The 17,562-nt window shown below is 36.7% G+C and overlaps 3 protein-coding genes across 8 annotated transcripts in view; 2 read left to right on the forward strand and 1 right to left on the reverse strand.

Moving 5' to 3' along the window:
• Nucleotides 1–5,911: 5,911 nt before the first annotated feature.
• LOC116026745 (protein SMG7L-like) lies at nucleotides 5,912–10,450 on the forward strand. Of its 6 annotated transcripts, none has more exons than XM_031268133.1 (6): nucleotides 5,912–6,028; nucleotides 6,847–6,989; nucleotides 7,082–7,678; nucleotides 7,790–7,912; nucleotides 8,055–8,266; nucleotides 8,357–10,450. In XM_031268133.1, exons 2-6 carry the CDS (start codon nucleotides 6,927–6,929, stop codon nucleotides 10,263–10,265), a joined length of 2,904 nt encoding a protein of 967 aa, XP_031123993.1. In that variant the 5' UTR covers nucleotides 5,912–6,028; nucleotides 6,847–6,926; the 3' UTR covers nucleotides 10,266–10,450. The 6 variants fall into 6 exon arrangements, with proteins under 6 accessions (XP_031123993.1, XP_031123985.1, XP_031124016.1 ...); XM_031268125.1 differs by having other exon boundaries at nucleotides 6,857–6,989; XM_031268156.1 differs by having other exon boundaries at nucleotides 6,922–6,989.
• Nucleotides 10,451–11,494: 1,044 nt separating this feature from the next.
• LOC115996306 (late embryogenesis abundant protein At3g53040-like) lies at nucleotides 11,495–12,692 on the forward strand. Its single transcript, XM_031235508.1, has 2 exons — nucleotides 11,495–11,821; nucleotides 11,966–12,692. The coding sequence occupies exons 1-2, from the start codon at nucleotides 11,495–11,497 to the stop codon at nucleotides 12,557–12,559; spliced, it is 921 nt and encodes a 306-aa protein (XP_031091368.1). The 3' UTR covers nucleotides 12,560–12,692.
• A 610-nt stretch (nucleotides 12,693–13,302) lies between these two features.
• Nucleotides 13,303–17,562, reverse strand: part of LOC116027005 (glyoxysomal processing protease, glyoxysomal) — a 7,415-nt gene continuing 3,155 nt past the window's right edge. The window contains exons 8-14 of the mRNA XM_031268437.1: nucleotides 17,272–17,375; nucleotides 16,856–16,941; nucleotides 16,672–16,766; nucleotides 15,501–16,230; nucleotides 15,223–15,409; nucleotides 14,903–14,994; nucleotides 13,303–14,035 (exon numbers count right to left, since the gene is read on the reverse strand). Coding sequence (XP_031124297.1) covers nucleotides 13,770–14,035; nucleotides 14,903–14,994; nucleotides 15,223–15,409; nucleotides 15,501–16,230; nucleotides 16,672–16,766; nucleotides 16,856–16,941; nucleotides 17,272–17,375 — 1,560 coding nt within the window. The 3' untranslated portion in view covers nucleotides 13,303–13,769. The remainder of the gene's footprint in view (nucleotides 14,036–14,902; nucleotides 14,995–15,222; nucleotides 15,410–15,500; nucleotides 16,231–16,671; nucleotides 16,767–16,855; nucleotides 16,942–17,271; nucleotides 17,376–17,562) is intronic.

Genomic DNA, 17,562 nt, shown 5'->3' on the forward strand with positions numbered 1-17,562 from the left:
TGATATATAATTGAGACATTTAGAAAAAAAGGGCGCTTTCATAGGTGAAACGCCATAAGGAGATACGGATTGTGATCCATGGATCTTCATAAAGGTTTATTTCAAAGAGAAAACATACAATCAATATTTTCATTTTCAATATAAATTTTATAAAAGTCAATGTATTAATGTATTCGTGTTAATTAATTTGTTTGATAAAAAAACTGTTGTCCCTAAAATTTATGCATTTAGTTATTTGAACGTTCATAAAATGAACACATTAACCGTACCCTATATTCACAAGACATTCATGGATAGTGACACCAAAGATAAAAACATAAAAATTAAAGTTTATTTCAACCATGTATATGGTTGGTGTTACTTACTAATAAGAACACAAGGTCCTCACAAGGAAAAACCAGATGGAGTAGGTGAGCTATTAATTGTCCTTGCATGCCAAATTTCTATGCTTGACAAAATATTTATGTTGTTATCTTATGATGGTTTTTTTTTTTTTTTTAAACTTAAGTTTCTCGATTTTGCCACATTATATCCCTTATCTTAGACCCCATGAACTCGTCCCAAGTCCATTAGCTCTGAGATTCAACATTAAATTATACATTTCTGCGTAAAAAGAGTCTAACCCAAATGAAACCCCCAATGTTCGTGATAGAAATCAGTTAAACTCTCACATTATCGCTAAATGTAAGTCTTAATTAAGTGAAGGCTTTTCGCATATATATATATATGATGCTAATTTAATATAATGAATGCATATATGGGATGGGAATGGAAACCATGTATAATGTATATGGCCTACCAATCTTCATATCTATAGTAAATAATTTTGCTTGAAGTCATTTTTAAACCAACAAGTAGGCCACAAATCAACCCTTGGAGTCAAGCCATAATTATATAATAGTGACATATTGCATAATGTTAGAAATTGTAGTTCAATCTTACTCCATATGATATTACTAGTTCGATGGAAGTCTGAAAGATCAAATTTAATTAGCATTTTGTTATTGATGTGTATCCGAAACATAAACACATAATTTTAATACTAGTTATTGCACAATTATGTAAAGTGAGTAAATGGTAATGTTTTTTACAATAAAATATACCATGAAAAGATTAAAATTAAAATAACTTTATCGACATAGTTGCTAGGGTAATGATATAGGATATGTATGTTTCGTTAGGTTTATGATGAGTATTTATCAAAATTCATATAATTATATATATGAATCGAGACTTATATTATATTTAGAAAAAAAAAATTGTCACACTTGTAGGCATGCCATTTCTCCTATACTATTAAAGCGTTAATTAATTGAAAGAAAAAAAAAATTCTTGATATGTCAAGCAAAATACATTATGGAAGAGTAAATATAATGCTACAAAAGGGATGGTTAATAGTTAAATGTGTGGGACATAATTCTTATATCTGAAAGTCATGAGCTCAATTTTTACCAATACTTTCGAATTGTGGCCGCGAGTTTAACTCATCACCCAAAACGAAAGAGTACGCAACGCTTTGCTACCATACTTAACATGTAGTTTTGCTACCATATTATGTTCAAAGTGGACAAATCTGATCCCTTGTGTGCACTGGCATTTTGCCCTGTCTACTGGGTCATTGAGTCACTGTGATTTATATCCTCTCAAATATTTTGTCGGGTTGAAATGTAGAGGTCCCTTGCGGTTGGGGATTCAACCTTTTGAGAGAAGTTTTGTTACATTTGTGTTAATAATTTCAATTCATTAATTTTGTCTTTGTAAGTGATTGCTATAAGAACTATTTTTCATTGTTTTTTTCTCGAACAAACAATTTCCATGAAATTCGTACCAAACTATATCCAATTCTACTATTCTTCATTGATTTTACTCCAACAAACAATTTCCATGAAATTCATACAAAACTATATCTAATTCTTTATGTCTATTTTGAATAGTCAAGTACACCTTAAGTCAACATTATTGAACTAGTTTATTTGATTTGATGGTGATCCTATAGGACTAGCAAACTACCATGAAACTCATCCGTCTTTCTTAGTAGTTTAAAAAACTTTGTCTCCATCAAAGGAACCACAGTTAACTCAACAATTTGGTACAGTCGGTAAGCAAATTATTGATGCAACAACAAAATCAAATGAGATTAGAGAATGCAGATGTGACTCGAGCCGAATACAAATTAGTCTCACAATGATTAAAAAAATTACTGATTACGTTATTCAACTACCTTTTTTCCTTTCACTAATTTTTTAGTCTCTATTTTTTAATTAATTTTCTAAATATACAAGTATGTGTATTTTATATTTAAAAAAAAAACTAAAACAAAATTTTACTATCAGTAAATACACAAGTATTATTTAATGTTTAAAGAAGACCCAGAAAAATCAATAAAATAATTTTATAAGAGAAAAGTAGTGAATATACTCTGATAGGTTTAGCTTGATGAAGAAGGGATAGAACTTCTTGACTTTTGGTGATGATGGTTCTCCACCTTCAATTATGATATTATCTAAAAAAAAAGTATTAGTTAAATTCCAACCAATATTAAATTTATGTAATGTTATGATAAAAGTTGTGTATTAATACAGCTTTTTTTTTCTTTTTAATGATCATTAAATATTAAATATTTAGTACAATTTCAATGATTTAATAGTGAAAGTTAATGAATCTTTTCATTATTTATAATTGAAAAAAAAAAAATATCCTTCAAAAGGGTAGTCGGGTGAGCAAATGAGTGGAGAATAATTTTTGTATGCGAGGGTCACTAGTTTGATTATTGTTAACATTTTATCAATTGATTCCGTTTATGAAATTTCATAATGCGATTTAGATATTAGCTGCGGATTTCTCTTATCACCAAAAATAAAATAAAAAACAAAAAAAAGGAGAAATTTGAATTTCTAGATTATAATTTCAAACATTTAACTACGTTGAGGTTTTAGTTCTCTCACGTTACACTTTTAATTTATAAATTATTAATTAATATAAATTTTACTCTCTATATTTTAATATGGCAGGATCAAAATTGTAAATTGGATAAAATTTCAAAAATTATATATGCTCACAAGATAAGAGCTAAAAAAAAATTATTTAATCTTTTACCTTCTGGATTTGAGTTGGTCAATAACTATAAGTAATTTATATTGATCACGTTATTGTTGCTAACTTTCTTGTGCCACTCAGACTATTACATTTTGGCTCTTGAATCATAAAGAAATAATGAATTTAGGGTGCGTTTGGTTCGCACATGGGAATCGGAATCGGAATGGGTATCAAATACTTGGTAAGGGTAATGGGTTTTGGTGAAAGTATTTAGCATGTTTGGTAGTTGGGTGGAATGGGAATGATTATTAATAGTTGGGGAAGAAATGATGAAAGAAGATGAAACCCTTATTTAATAAGGGTATGGGTTTTGCCATTAATGGGGTATTCCAAACCCATAGTAGCATTCACAAAACCTATCAACCAAACACTAACAATCACTTTGATACCCATACCTTATGCCTAAACCCCCCAACCAAACACACCCTTATCCATACTAATTGGAAATTTTCTCTAATTTTCTGGAAATTTTGAAAACTGGAAAACAGAAAACAGAAAACATGTTTACTAGCACAGTTTTCCATTTTGAAAACAGGAAATAATTTTTCAGTTTTCTAGAAAACTGAAACACTATAAACTAAATGGAAAATAGAATTAGCTATAATCTATTAGACTATATGTCATTATAACCACATTCTTACCATTATCTACTTACATATTTATTCTTTACTATGATTACATTTATTCTCATCTTCATTTATTTATCATTATCTTCAATCTTTTCTATTTACATTATTTATTTAAACATAACTTATTTGATTATGCTTAAAATTATACATCATTCACATTATCTAAATTAAAAATTGAAATCTATACCACGCTTTATATTTTGATTGAACTCAACTGATTATTGGTTTTGGTCCAAATATTAGATATCGAAATTTCACACATATATTACTATATTAGAATTCAAAATAAAAATTATATATTACATACATGTCATTCAAATGAATATATCCAAACATATTTTAAATATTAGCTCAAAAAATATTAATATTATCTAAACTAAATTTTGTGTGAACTTAATAGGTTATTGGTTCAAATATATTTTTATTTATGTTATATACATATATAAATTTGGTCCGGATATCAAATGTAAATTTTTTTTTACATATATTGGATTTCAAAGTAAAATATATATTTATTCTATTTAAATCAAATATATTTTAAAATATTTTAAATATAAGGTCTAAAAATAACTCGAAATTAAACTTATTGTTAACTTTATAACGTTAATTTGAAAAAATAAATTTGAAAAAATAAGTGTTAGTAAACAAGTTTTCTAAACAGAAAACAGAGAATGAAAACTGAAAAATTGAAAAACAGAAAGCAGAAAAAGTTTTCTATTAGTAAACAGGCCCTTAGTTTTTAAGTATCAAGGAAATGACGTTTTCGGTCCATCAATTAAAATTTATTGTTACATTAATTTTTTATACTGAGATGGAGTGTTTTGCATTGTTGGCACTTGGCCACCAAATTGCAGAATTGGGATGCAATTTGGGGGAGATAAAACAAAATAGATTATAAAATTTCAGCCAAAGACCTTGTGGTTTAGTAGCATTTGGTGTCTCGGTTAACACTCCTCTTTCATAGATGATGGGAGTGGATTCGAGCCTTCACAATGGAGGCAATTGTGTTTCATTAGCTTGAGAAAGTAGCTATGAAAAGATACTACATTGTAATAGAGTAGTACTCAAAAAAAAAATTTAAAATTCCATTATTAAACCCAATTAGTTCAATTTTTTAAAAAAGAACAATAAATTTTAACGGACTTACTCACTAATTGAATAGATTTTAATGGAATAACTAAAAGTGCCACGCTAAAATTTAATGGAATAACTAAAAGTGCCACGCTAAAAATTCAGTGATTAAAAGTTGTGGCGCTTATAATTTTTTGAAGATTAAATTTACGATTGTTCTGTAATTTAATGATAAAAATGCACTTTGAGACCCCGGAAAGGGGTGGTTGCATTGTTGAAATTGATTTTCGTATTGAAAAATCACGAATTTGATTTTTGTTAATACCCTCTAGATTGAACTTTTTGGAGATTATATCTCGATTCTACCTACGCACTGGTATTTCTTACACGTATGTATTGCTACCTGATCGGATCTGATTCCATGCACATAGGATTGTTTTCCGACCGCGTCTAACCTCCCGAGGGTACTTACCCAACCTTTTTAGCTTAGTAAGGTGCTGCTTGAAAACCTTTAGACTTGGTCGAGACCCGGACTGACCCGATTGCTCGGCTTGGGCCCCCAAGCTGTGCGAAGCCCGTGCAATAAGAACTTAGAGATGAATTTAGATAATGACGTTTGAACCGAGAACAATAACTGCTGGTTAGTCAAGATATACGCCACACAATAGCTAGATCGTCGAGTGCATGAGGAACGCGCCCGACAGTGTTTCTTCCAACTTTCTATAAATATCGCATTAAATGCTTGAAGGAAAAACTTCCTCTCTCTCTCTAGAGTGTTTAAGGGTCCGAGCCTCTGTCTCCTCTACCCGAGCTACTATATCCAAACTAATAATATACTATAATTCGTATTCAAATCCGTATATCTGAGTGTATTTACACTATCAGAACCTATTACACAATTTTTTTAGTGTAGTATAGACTATCAAACAGTGATGGCCAGTCTTCCTCGTCAATCGTCATCCAAAATATTCAAGAGAGAGAGAGGGTGGGGTGGGGGGGGGGGGTGGGGAGGTAATCCGGAAAATTAAAAGAAAATTAAAAAGGAGAGAGAGATGGGTATATTAGTCATTAGAAAAGCATTCATTAAGACTTGCCACCTTTCCCAGCCATCTGTCTGTTTACCATTTTCATGACTAAAACACAAACACTGTGCAAAGACCTCTTTTAACCTCTCTCTCCAATCACAAATGTAAGCAGCTTAGAAGATAAGCTGATTCTTCAACTCTCCAGAGGTATCTCTTTCACTCCAATGCTTCTTCCCATCTTTCTCATCAAACTACCCTTTTTTTTAATCCCCTCTGATGAATTTTTTATGCTGTGTTTCAACTTTCAAGCAAACTTTCATCAAATTCTGCTACTTGGGTTGCTTCTTAATTTTTATTTTTAATTTTTTTTTTTAAAAAAAAAGTATTTTTCCCCCAATGTTAATTACAATCTTTTTGTTTCTTGTTTTTAACCTATGGGTTGTAAGAATTCCCCAATTTGCTTCTGTGTATCTTAAGTCTACATGATTCTGCTTGAATCCCAAGCTGTATTCTTCAAGAATTTCTTGTGTGATGGTGAATGGTGATCACCATGTTTTTCTATCTTGAAAATATTAATTTCTTGAAATAAATTGATGAGGGGGTATTTCTGTCAATTTTTTTTCTTGTTTGATGGGTTAAAGATAATCTTGAAGTCTTCTCAGGTTTTGGTTTTGGTTTTGGTTTTCCCTTGTTTATGGGTTTACAGCTCTTATGTGGAAATGCTACCTCAAGTCACTGCATTTTCATAAATAGGTTGGATGTTTTGTTGTTTTACTGTCATTAGTGTTGGATATTCTGTTGATTTAAGTACCTTAATTAGAGAATATTATGTGGTTTAATGTTATGTTTTTTGTTTTGGATATTGTGCTAATGATGTGCCTTAATTACACTCTTTTAAGCTGTTTTTGTAGTGATATTAGTCATTATCATGGCATAAATAAGGGAATTTACAGATAACCTGTTGTTGGAAATGCTCATTTCAGTTGATTGTGAGTTGTTTTAGTGTGTGATTGATCTGTTATTAGTCTTACCTAGGTATTATTACGGTATTCGTGAATCAGAGTAACAAACGAGGAGATTGATAAGACGTTTGTTTGTAGTAGCCATGAATACGAAAGAGGCTGCCTCGTTCAAAGATCAAAAGGAAAAGCTCAATGCTCTTCTTGAGGTGATCTCACCGATTCGTATTTGTTTTTAATCCCGCTTAGGGCTCCTTATCTTAGCAAAGTTGTTGATTGTTCTGTCATTCCCGCTTTCCAGATTGCTAGTGTAGAGAAACAATTGTTGACGTCGATATATTCTAAAGGTCTTTTGCATAAAGAGGTCCGTGAGCTTTACCATAAGGCCCGTGCTAGCTATGAGAACATCGTTTTGAATGATTACAAAGTGGTGGGGCTTCAAGAAGTTGAGTTCTCTTTATGGAAGCTTCACTATAAGCACATTGATGAGTATCGGAAATGGATACGACAATCGAATGCGGAGAAAAGGAAAGGTGAAAGTTTAGAGGAGGATACGAGTTCCCATCACGATATCGATAAACATATGGAAGGGTTCAAGTCGTTTCTATCTGAAGCTAGTGACTTTTATCGGGATTTAGTTAAGAAACTTAGAAGAACGTGTGGACTTCCCGGGGAACTCTTACTGCGAAAGAAGGGCGATGCCTCCTCGTGCTTGGCGGGACCTACGAAGCTCCCGCAATGCCAATATGCGTGCCATCGCTTTTTGGTTTGCCTTGGAGATCTTGCTAGGTATAGTGAACTTTGTAAGAAACACGATGCTTGTAAGTGGTCAGCTGCAGCCACGTATTATCTCGAAGCATCGTGGATATGGCCCGATAGTGGAAACCCGCATAATCAGGTACCCCGACATCAACTTCTGAAAAGTTCGAGTGTATCTATCATTCCCGACTTTTTGTAGTCCATACCATATTGCAATCTAAATATAAAGATGTAATCAACTCATTTGCAGCTTGCACTCTTGGCAACGTACGTTGGCGATCCTTTCCTTGCGTTGTATCATTGTGTAAGGAGTTTGGCTGTCAAGGAGCCTTTTCCCGATGCCTGGAATAACCTTATGCTTCTCTTAGAGGAGGTAAGCTAGGTATTTATGCAACTTTTCCTACTCGTAGGGTAGAAATGTGAAAGTCGAAACATATGTTATTAAATATTAACCTTATCTCGTTCTAGAGAACTTCAACTGTTAATTTTTCCCTGTTATCTTTTCTACTCTGCAGAACAGGTCATCTCACTTCCACTCCCTTTCGAGCGAGGCACACCTTGATTTGCTAAAACCGTCAGAAAAAGCGCTCTTGCGTACTAGATCCCAAGGAAGTGACGGTTCGTCAAATGACAATAAATTGGAAGGCACTGAAAGTGTTTCCTCGGGGAAATCTGATATATGGCGCCTGTTTGTCAGATTGATAAGTTTCTTTCTATTAAGATCCAGGTACATATAGAAACATATCGTCCATTTCTATTGTTCGAATATTCCATCTTGGTGATCCAATTGATTAGTATCAACGCTTTTCTGATGCAGTTTAGAGGATTTTCCCCACACCCTTGCTTCCACGGTTAGACAATTAGAAGCTATGATGGCGTTAGGCGATGAAGACCTAAAGGCTGCACTTGAATCGTATCAGTTTATGGATCCATCGAGAGAGGGCCCTTATCGTACCCTACAACTCGTTACCATTTTCATCTTCATCATCCACTGCCTGACCGAGAGCGATGAAGGGGAGGTGCAGAAAGAGGATATCGAGCCCGAGTCTAGCTTGACTAAATTAGCACTGACTGCTACTTTCATTTGCGCGGGGCGCATTGTTGAGCGATGTGTCAACGGGGGTAAGTTAGAAGAATGCCTGCTCTTGCCCACTGTGCTGGTGTTCGTTGAATGGTTAGCGAACACACTTGAAAGAGCAGAAGCTCACGCGGGAGATGAAAGGGTCACGAGTGCCATGTCTTACTTTTTTGGTGCCTTTGCTGATCTTCTGAACCGGGTTGATCTTAGTTATAATGAAGAAGTTGCTCCAGACAACACTGCTCTCTGGGAGGACCACGAGCTGAAGGGGTTCGACCCAATGGCCCGTGCACACATGAAGTTGGATTTCACGGGCCATCGGGAATGCATGGAGAACTTCTGTAGCAGGAATACATCTAGGTCTCGACGCATATTTCTTGTTGGGACTAAAATTGCAGGCAGGTCAGGTGATTTGGTGCGTAATTGGCTCGTGTATGATAATTTTGAAAAAAGATTCAGCTCTTTGGTAGCAAAATCCCGAGACCAGGGTCATGAACCGCAAGAACTAATTCAACAGAGTTCTGGAAGCACAAACGAGCAGAGGGAAAATCGAAATCATTCGGGTTTTATTAACAGCCAGTCCAGTGCTGCAGAGGAGGAAGAAGTGATTCTCTTTAAGCCCATCATCACGAGACATAACTCAGCTCCTGCTTCTACATCCCGCCCCTCGAGTGATCGTGTCTCTGCTGAAGGAACGAAGGAAGAAGGGGCAAGCAGTGATGAGTCCTTGCGTCGTGCCTCCTCGCTTTTTGTCGGGCAAAGCCAATCCCAGACTGCAGATACTTTCAGTTTCCGCCCTGATACCACTAATAACCCGAGATTGAGTAGTCCATTGAAGCCCCAAGAGCCTGTCTTGAAAGACTCCTCAGCTTACCCTGCTGGACCTCCATCCCTCAAGGCATGGGTCATTGACAAAGAAACTCTCAGTGAATCCTTCAATGCCCTTTCGATTACTGAAACAAAAGATCCCATAGTTAGTTCCTCCCATGTTTCTGCAGCAGCAATTCTCGATGCCCCTCCTCCGCCTTATGCAAGTCCAGTGCCTTCTGCCCCGCTTTTACCCGAAGATGCCTCGTGGTTCAAGGGCAGCAAGGAAGGCGATGGCATTCTCGGGGCATCACCAATGAGTGGATACTCATACACGAACTGGCATCCAACTCGGGGACCATTCAATTTCGTGAGAGGAGCTCCAAGTTTTCTCGACGGATACTCGCCACTGCAAGGGATGAGCTCGTCCGAATGGCTATACCATTACAGAAACAGGCAGAATTTCGATCGAGCCAACACTCACTTCTGGCCATCTCACTTCAATAATGTACCACCATCAACCTACCCCAATAATCTGAATGCACCTAACATGGCGAGGTACGATCTTTTAGACCAGTGGGGGAACCCGTTGGCTTCGAGCCCTGCAGCGCTGTATTTGGAGACCCCCCCGCAGATGCTTCCCAGTCCTCTCATCCCGGGCCCTGACGAACACAGAAGAGACAAGCCCATTTTTGGGTACCAAAGACCGTCCCCTTATGTCTGTGGCACGGGTTTAGAGCTAAGATCAGAGCAGCCAGCATTGCTGCACTATCTGAAAGAGAGAGAGCTTCAGTTGCAGCCAGAGTATCAGTTCAGAGGTCCATCTTTTATGGGGAACTGATACATTGCTCCATCTTTTATGGGATTTTCTCTAACTTTATATGCATCACATTGCATGTATGTATGTATGTAAGCATCATTACTGGATTTACTGCAGTTTTTAGTGTGGGGTTTGGGCTACTGTATGTTTTAAACAGTTGAAAGATGAATGCATTTTAGAAAGTTACTAAGCCAATGAGAGGTATACATTTCCCTGCATACAATATTCTTGCTTCATTTTTAATATACTGCAAGTTATTAAAATAAACTTATAATACATTAAAAATTGATGGGGCGTCGGCCCTATTTAATTAAGGGGTTCTAGGCATAAGGGCGTAGAATTTCAATCATTATTGCATGGACCATGGTCCACATAGTTGTGTGGACCAAAAATAAAAAATACATTATTTTTGTACTGAAGGTACATTATTTTTGTACTTAGAATTTCAATCATTATTGCATGGACCATGGTCCACATAGTTGTGTGGACCAAAAATAAAAAAATACATTATTTTTGTACTGAAGGTACATTATTTTTGTACTGTAGGTACATTATTTTAGGGTACATTATTTTTGTACGGTAGGTATACTATCAAATAATGTACTTACAGTACAAAAATAATGTACCTTTTATTTTTGGTCCACACAGCTGTGTGGACCATGGTCCATGCAATAATTTTTGGGCTAAGGTTATGGTGGCCCAAGGTGGGAGAGGAGGTGTTGATGGGCCGGCAAGACAAGCATTTTCATGCAAAGATGATGAATTATAATTTTTCCTTAAATTAAGTGATGAATTATTTAGAGTTGTGATTCGGAGCATTTTCATATATATATATAATGTGGTTGCGCGCTACGTGTGGTCAGTATGATCGCACGACTATGTATACAAATATATACGACTCAATAGTAAAAAATGCACCACACAAATATGCACCATTAGGTACACATCATCAAAAAACACATCACTGACTCACTGTGTATATAAATATACACCACACAGTCTTAGGAAATGCACCAAGGGGGAGGAGAATTATGATATTTTGGGTGGTGTGTTTTTTTAGTATTTTTGTGTATTTTCATTGTGATCTATGTTTTAACATTGAATTGTACAGTAGTGTATTCGGGACCAACAGCACCAGAAGGCATGGCCACAGTTGAATAGAAAATATATATATATATATATATATATATATATATATATATATATATATAGTTCCAACCTTCGAAAAAACCTTCCAAAAATGGCATGTCATGCACCCCTATGGAATACGTGGCATTTTGATGCAAAGGTGTGATGTTGTGGAGATGCCACCAGTTCTCCCCTCTTTCAACTCCATCTTCTTCTCCCATGCATTTAAACCTCCCTCAGCTCTCCTCCCCAAAATCTATCTATCGCAGAAACTAAACAAACACAAAAATCTGATCAATCTTGATTTCGCAGTAGCTGCCATGTCGTCGTCTATGACCAAAAACGCCATAATGTCTTTCCTCTCTAAGGCTACTCGTCCTCCATCCCCTTCCTCCTCTCCCCGACCCAAATTCTCCAGAGTTTGCTTCTCCTCAGCCTCCTCCCCCCAGGTATAACATATGGGTTAATTAACTCATGTATATATGTTATTATTTTTTATTTCTAAAGAGGAGTAAATCTTGTCTTCTGATTTTAGTCGGTAATAATGTAAAGAGCAAAGAGTATATAAGTTTCTTGTGCAATTTTTGAAGCAGGGTTTTAATGCATCGGAGGATTACAAGCGTAGAGACTACGAGAAAGGGTACGCGGGAGACAGGACGGTGGGGGACGCGGCGGCGGAGGTGGCGGAGAAGACGCGGGAGAGCGCGCGAGAAGCCGCGGACAGGACCAAGGAGAGAACCCACGAAATGAAGGAGGACGCCAAAGGCGGCGCCCGGGACGCCAAGGACAGGGCGAAGGAGTACGCGCACGACGCCACGGAGAGGACCAAGGAAGGGGCGAGCAAGGCGGCGGACAAGGCCAGAGAGTACGCGAACAGGACGAAGGACACGACGAAGGAGACCGCGGGGGCGGCGGCGGAGAGGACTAAGGAAGGGGCGAATAAGGCGGCGGAGGCGGCGGAGAGCATAGGGGAGAAGGCGAAGCAGACGGTGCAGGGGGCGTGGGGGGCGGCGAAGGAGACGGGTCAGAAGATTAAGGAGAGTGTGGTGGGGAAATCGGAGGATGTGGAGGACTACGTTGAAGATCACACCAAGCCGCCGAGGAAGGTGTCGCCGGAGGAGAAGACGATGGACGATGAGGATGTGGTGGAGCTCAGGAGGCGTGCCGGTGACAATAAAAAATTCTGAAACGGGAAAAAGTATACGTATGTCTCTATATAGGCAGATATATATAGGGATCGTTAATTATTATTATGTTATATGTTGTTTTCTAAGTAGTAAATCACTCCCATAAACATATATATGCTTGTTTTTCAAATCATATCATGTTTCATTTTTATCATGTTATCCACTAGTAGCACATGTTTCATTTTAAGAAATTTTGAAAACCAACCATACAGAATGCATTAATCAATAAATAAATGCAAAGTACAATTGGGGAAAGAAATAAATAAATGAAAAGTACAATCGTGGAAAGAAAATTCCACGACAGATGAGAAATTAGTTGTCTGTGCAAGCACATAAATTGATTTCTAGATATAGCAAATAGACATATTTCTAGACATACCAAATTGATCTCTAAACAGACACGTTTCTAAACATAGCAAATTGATCTCTAAACAGACATGTTTCTAGACATAACAAACAGATACGTTAATAATCGAATGTAAATCCAACGATAAAGAAGTTTAATATAAGATAATCTAACTCGACTATGTAACTATAATCAACACCCCTTTAACCGGTTTCTTAACAGCCATTGCCTGCAAGATCTAGATCTGACTACACAACAACCTTCATTTTAAGAATTTAATCGGTGAAAAACACAAAACGACTTCTCAGTCTTAACATTTAAGACACAACGTGAAACGTTTTTAAAAAATTGTAAATTAAAAATAGATTAAATTAAAGTCACCAATCAAAATTGAAAATAACAGTGGTAATCAAATCGATAATATATGATGAAGTTAAAATGAACACTCTGCAAAAGAAAGAACACTCCATGAACCCAGACCTGTATAACAAACATCCGTTCCATCACCAATGTACAAATTACAATAGACACAAAGCATATTTCCCCTCCCTTTATTTGACAATGACATTACAATAAGAATATAAAGAAAGCCATGTTTTTGCTACTATAGTACAGTGTTCATCTCTCATATGTGGTTTGGCTTGCTCTACTGCTATGCTAACATTCAGGCGGCTGCTATAAATTAAACCACCGGGGGGAGGGCACGCATATCCACTCTTCCTCTCATCGACGATGCTTCATGAGTATAACCAAAGGAAGTGTTTGCATTCTTCAGTAAATGCAATTTGTGTTTCAATCCCAACAAGGAATGGAATCTGACCAGTGGTATGAAAAACTTTTTGTTTGTTCAGAGGGGTTGGACTGTCATAACTTGCTGGAAATGAATTTAGTTTGAGAGCCTTCAGGTTTGTCAGGTTGGGGTGTGTTTTTCAGCAGTTCATCTCTGTCAGCCATAAACTTTGCGAATCGGGAGCCCTTTATGTTCTTGCTACCACCGTCTTGGGGAAGTAGCGGTAGATCGAGCAAAGAGGGGCCTAGTTTGGATGATAAAGGTGGCGCCAATGCCCACACAGAAGATAGCTGATCATTTGGTTTGTCGAGATACTCCAGCAGGGATAACTCCTGCATATCTGTTAGAAAAATAGCACATAAAAAAATTAATGGAATTGTGTCATGTGAACTTGTGAAGTGCATATACAGATATGGTAAACATGGGGTAAAAGCCAGTACAAAAAAGGCTCAAACTTTTCATGCCCTTTACTTCATTGCCTTTCATGTATAGAGCAAAACTTTATAAACAAGTTCAATTAAAATTTAGGTAGGGAGTCCATTCCAGCAAAGTTCTTCAAACTATTAGCTTTTTCCAGTTGGTCTTCATCTATTAATTTGGACAAATTTTGCTCTGGGTTATCAAAATCTTTCTGCATTTGGTACTCTTGTTAGTCTAACGTTAACAGGCGTGAAATTCGGTGGCAATGTAGGTTTTTTTTTTTTTTTAACTCAAACGCGCCTTTTCCAAGTGTTGCGAGTCCAATTGTGTTGGGCTAAGAGAAAAGGTGCACTGCACTAATAGCCTACATAACCCCTGAATTTCACACCTAGTTAATGGTAGACTAACAGGAGGATTAAATGTAAAATGATTCTGATAGTCCAGGACAAAATCTGTCCAAATTGATAGACGAGGACAAATTGCGAAAAAAGCTAACAGTCAGAGGACCTTTGCTGGAATTAACTCTTTAGTGAGGATACAAACTTCTTAAAAATATCCAGGTTGAAGGAAACAAAGTTTCCACCCCAAACCTGTAGAATATGATCTAGGCTGCTTTTAAGTTTTAAAATTATACTTTTTTTGACACCTAAGTTTAAGTTTCATTCTAAATAAAGGATGCTTTGCTGGAAACAAAATTCTTTCCGTCTTTCATTTTCTGGGAAAGTAGAACCTTGCCATCTATGGCAGTATGAAATTATGAATTCGGGCTATAACAAATATCAAATACCTTCAGAGAACTTGAAGATAGGTTCCAAAGCTGCACACGGGATACTGAAGTTCAAATGCGGTATAACAGTACCTCCACCATGTTTGGCGTTGCTGTGCAAATAATAAATAAACAGTTCTTTAGACTGGACATTAAGAAACATTTTAATTGATAGATGTGTAATTCAAATAATAATTATTACTGTTTCAACATTCAGTAATTGCTGCTGTTAACATCCATGCTCGTAAGTAATATGCCAACCACGGAACCACCAATTACTAGATCCAAAGGCTTATTAATACTACATTCAGAATCATCCTTGATAGGTTGTATTCTTTTACCTTGTCACAAGGCCAATCATTCGCCCGTCCGAATTGACAACTGCTCCACCACTACCACCGGGATGGACAGCAGCTGTTGTTTGAAGCATTGCAGGAAAATATGTTTCTTGAATGGACTGATAGTGCATAGACCTCTTTGTTTCAACTACCTTAGCTATGACACCAAGGCAAGCAGATGGAAGGAAGTCTAAACAAAAGACAGAATTGTAAGTTACAAATGATATACAAGATGGGAATACTTGGCCTTTTTAGGGAGACAGAGTTCAGGAGCTATTTACCACATCGTGGTCCAAATAGACCGTGTCCAAGAATATATGCCTTTGATCCAGGGGAGGGGCAAGTGAAGTCCATAACAATGGGGCACAGCTGATCTGGAACAAACTCAAGTTGCAGTAGTGCAACATCTAGTGGTCCTTTGGAAACATGAACAACTTTCGCATTGGTCCATATCCAAGGATCCATAAAATCCAAGCGTACACGTATATTCCTATTGCCTGAACTTTCTGGGTTGACTCTAAACCCTTTGTGCCTTCTCTTAAGAGAAAAATCCACAGGTTCCATTCCTGTTTGCGGTAAACCTTGATCCCTACTGTTGATGCTAACTTTTTCATCACCTGGATGTTTGCATTGATCATAGGGCGTAAAAACAACCTTGGGTTTGGTCTTAGGTACTTCACCATTTGCAGATGCCTTTCCAAATCTCCATGGCTCCAGAAGATGAGCATTTGTAAGGATCAGACCTTGTTTGTTGAGCAAAATACCAGAGGCCCATGCTCCATCATCAACAGTGATAAGACAAATAGAAGCTGTTGCCTTCTCGATTGAGGATGATGGTGGGGGGCCTGCACAGAGATATCCATGGATGTCCTTTATGGATCCACCCTCGGTCCCCATTCCCACATCACTCAATAATCCATTGTCATGGCGGATGCCATTCCAGGTATTTTGAGGCTGCTGGTCCAGCATATCACTGCATGCAGATGCAATAGCTTCCCAAGGGATAACCATCTGTCACCCAAAGTTTCATACTTTCATTATTATGCTATGCAAGTATTCCGTATTTGTAACCAAATAACAAGAATAAGAATAACCCTCCAGCTTCAAAGAAAGCAGAATGGGCGATAAAAATACCAAATGTAGTAAAAGCCAAAAGTAAATGCACAAAATGCACGGACGAACACATAGGGATGCACTGGGAAAAGAAAAGGGAACACCTATTCTGAAAATCAAAATACTCTCTCACAGTACACTAAATAATAGGTTCAAATACCTGGACTAGAAAGCATCAAAGGGTGCAGCAAATTTGTGTATGCTAGTCTTGGCATAGAAAGCTACACATTTTAGTGTCAATTCTGAGAGGTTCGTGGGCAGTGGGTCAGATGAACAGACATCTATCAAGTTCAAGGGTGGGTGATTTTAAAAAGAGAATAAAACTGTCTCTGTGCTTACCTGAATTTCAGCAGCACTAGTCCTCTGCCTTAATGGTCTTGATAGGATACCTATAAGTTCTGCATGTTTCCCAAAAACTGGGCTACCTTCCATTCCTAACACATTATGAGTAAGAATAGAATCATAGTTTCAGAATATTAGAAATTCATGAAAGAACACTAAGTTACAAGGAAAACTCTAATACCAGGAAGACACCGGATATCAGCCATCAACAATGATCTTTTTGAGTTGCTAGATGGGTAAATGTTGGCAACGGATCCCACCGCTACACTGTTCCAACAGTAAAGTGGAGCAGTCATAGGAAGAATTTATAAAGAACCAGGCGAAACTAATATTATAAGCAAGACTTAGGTAAATTGGATTTCAAAGAAAGTTCTAATGCACAGTTCCAGCTAATTTCAGTAAGCGCATGAATTAAAAGGCAAACCACAAATAATTAGACTTGAAGAAATATTAATAAGAGTAACATATAGCTAGTTTATTATATTACTTCATATGTGGTTTTAACATCATGGTTTTGGTAGTCAGATGGGAAAATACTAAACAATAGAGTTCATAATCTATTGAAATATACAATATACTTCCACAATAAGCAAATACCTGTTAAAAAAGTGAATAGGAGATAAGATGCCAAAAGGAGAACCAATTGACAGAAGAAGATCTCCCCTCTTATTAAAATGAGACGTGCCTATTTTCGGAAGGCCCTAAATAAGAAATAACATGGGAATTAAACATGAACTTCATTCAGCAGTCACAATGCAGCAGTAGCAGCAAAAGCAGATAAGCCATATGCCCATATGTCATGCCATGCACCATTTGACAGTATATTTCTAAATGTGAAAAAAAAAAAAAAAAAAAAAAAAAAAAAAAAAAAAAAAAAAAAAAAAAAAA

This window comes from Ipomoea triloba, chromosome 1 (assembly GCF_003576645.1).
Source record: "Ipomoea triloba cultivar NCNSP0323 chromosome 1, ASM357664v1".
Classification (NCBI taxonomy): Eukaryota; Viridiplantae; Streptophyta; class Magnoliopsida; order Solanales; family Convolvulaceae; genus Ipomoea; species Ipomoea triloba.

Bases quoted from the DNA above. Each gene is read 5' to 3' on its own strand.
- LOC116026745 (XM_031268133.1), top strand. From the start codon at position 6,927: ATGAATACGAAAGAGGCTGCCTCGTTCAAAGATCAAAAGGAAAAGCTC. The intron at 6,990-7,081 runs GTGATCTCACCG...CCCGCTTTCCAG, and splicing joins AGCTCAATGCTCTTCTTGAG to ATTGCTAGTGTAGAGAAACA. The intron at 7,679-7,789 runs GTACCCCGACAT...ACTCATTTGCAG, and splicing joins GTGGAAACCCGCATAATCAG to CTTGCACTCTTGGCAACGTA.
- LOC115996306 (XM_031235508.1), top strand. From the start codon at position 11,495: ATGCACCCCTATGGAATACGTGGCATTTTGATGCAAAGGTGTGATGTT. The intron at 11,822-11,965 runs GTATAACATATG...TTTTTGAAGCAG, and splicing joins CCTCAGCCTCCTCCCCCCAG to GGTTTTAATGCATCGGAGGA.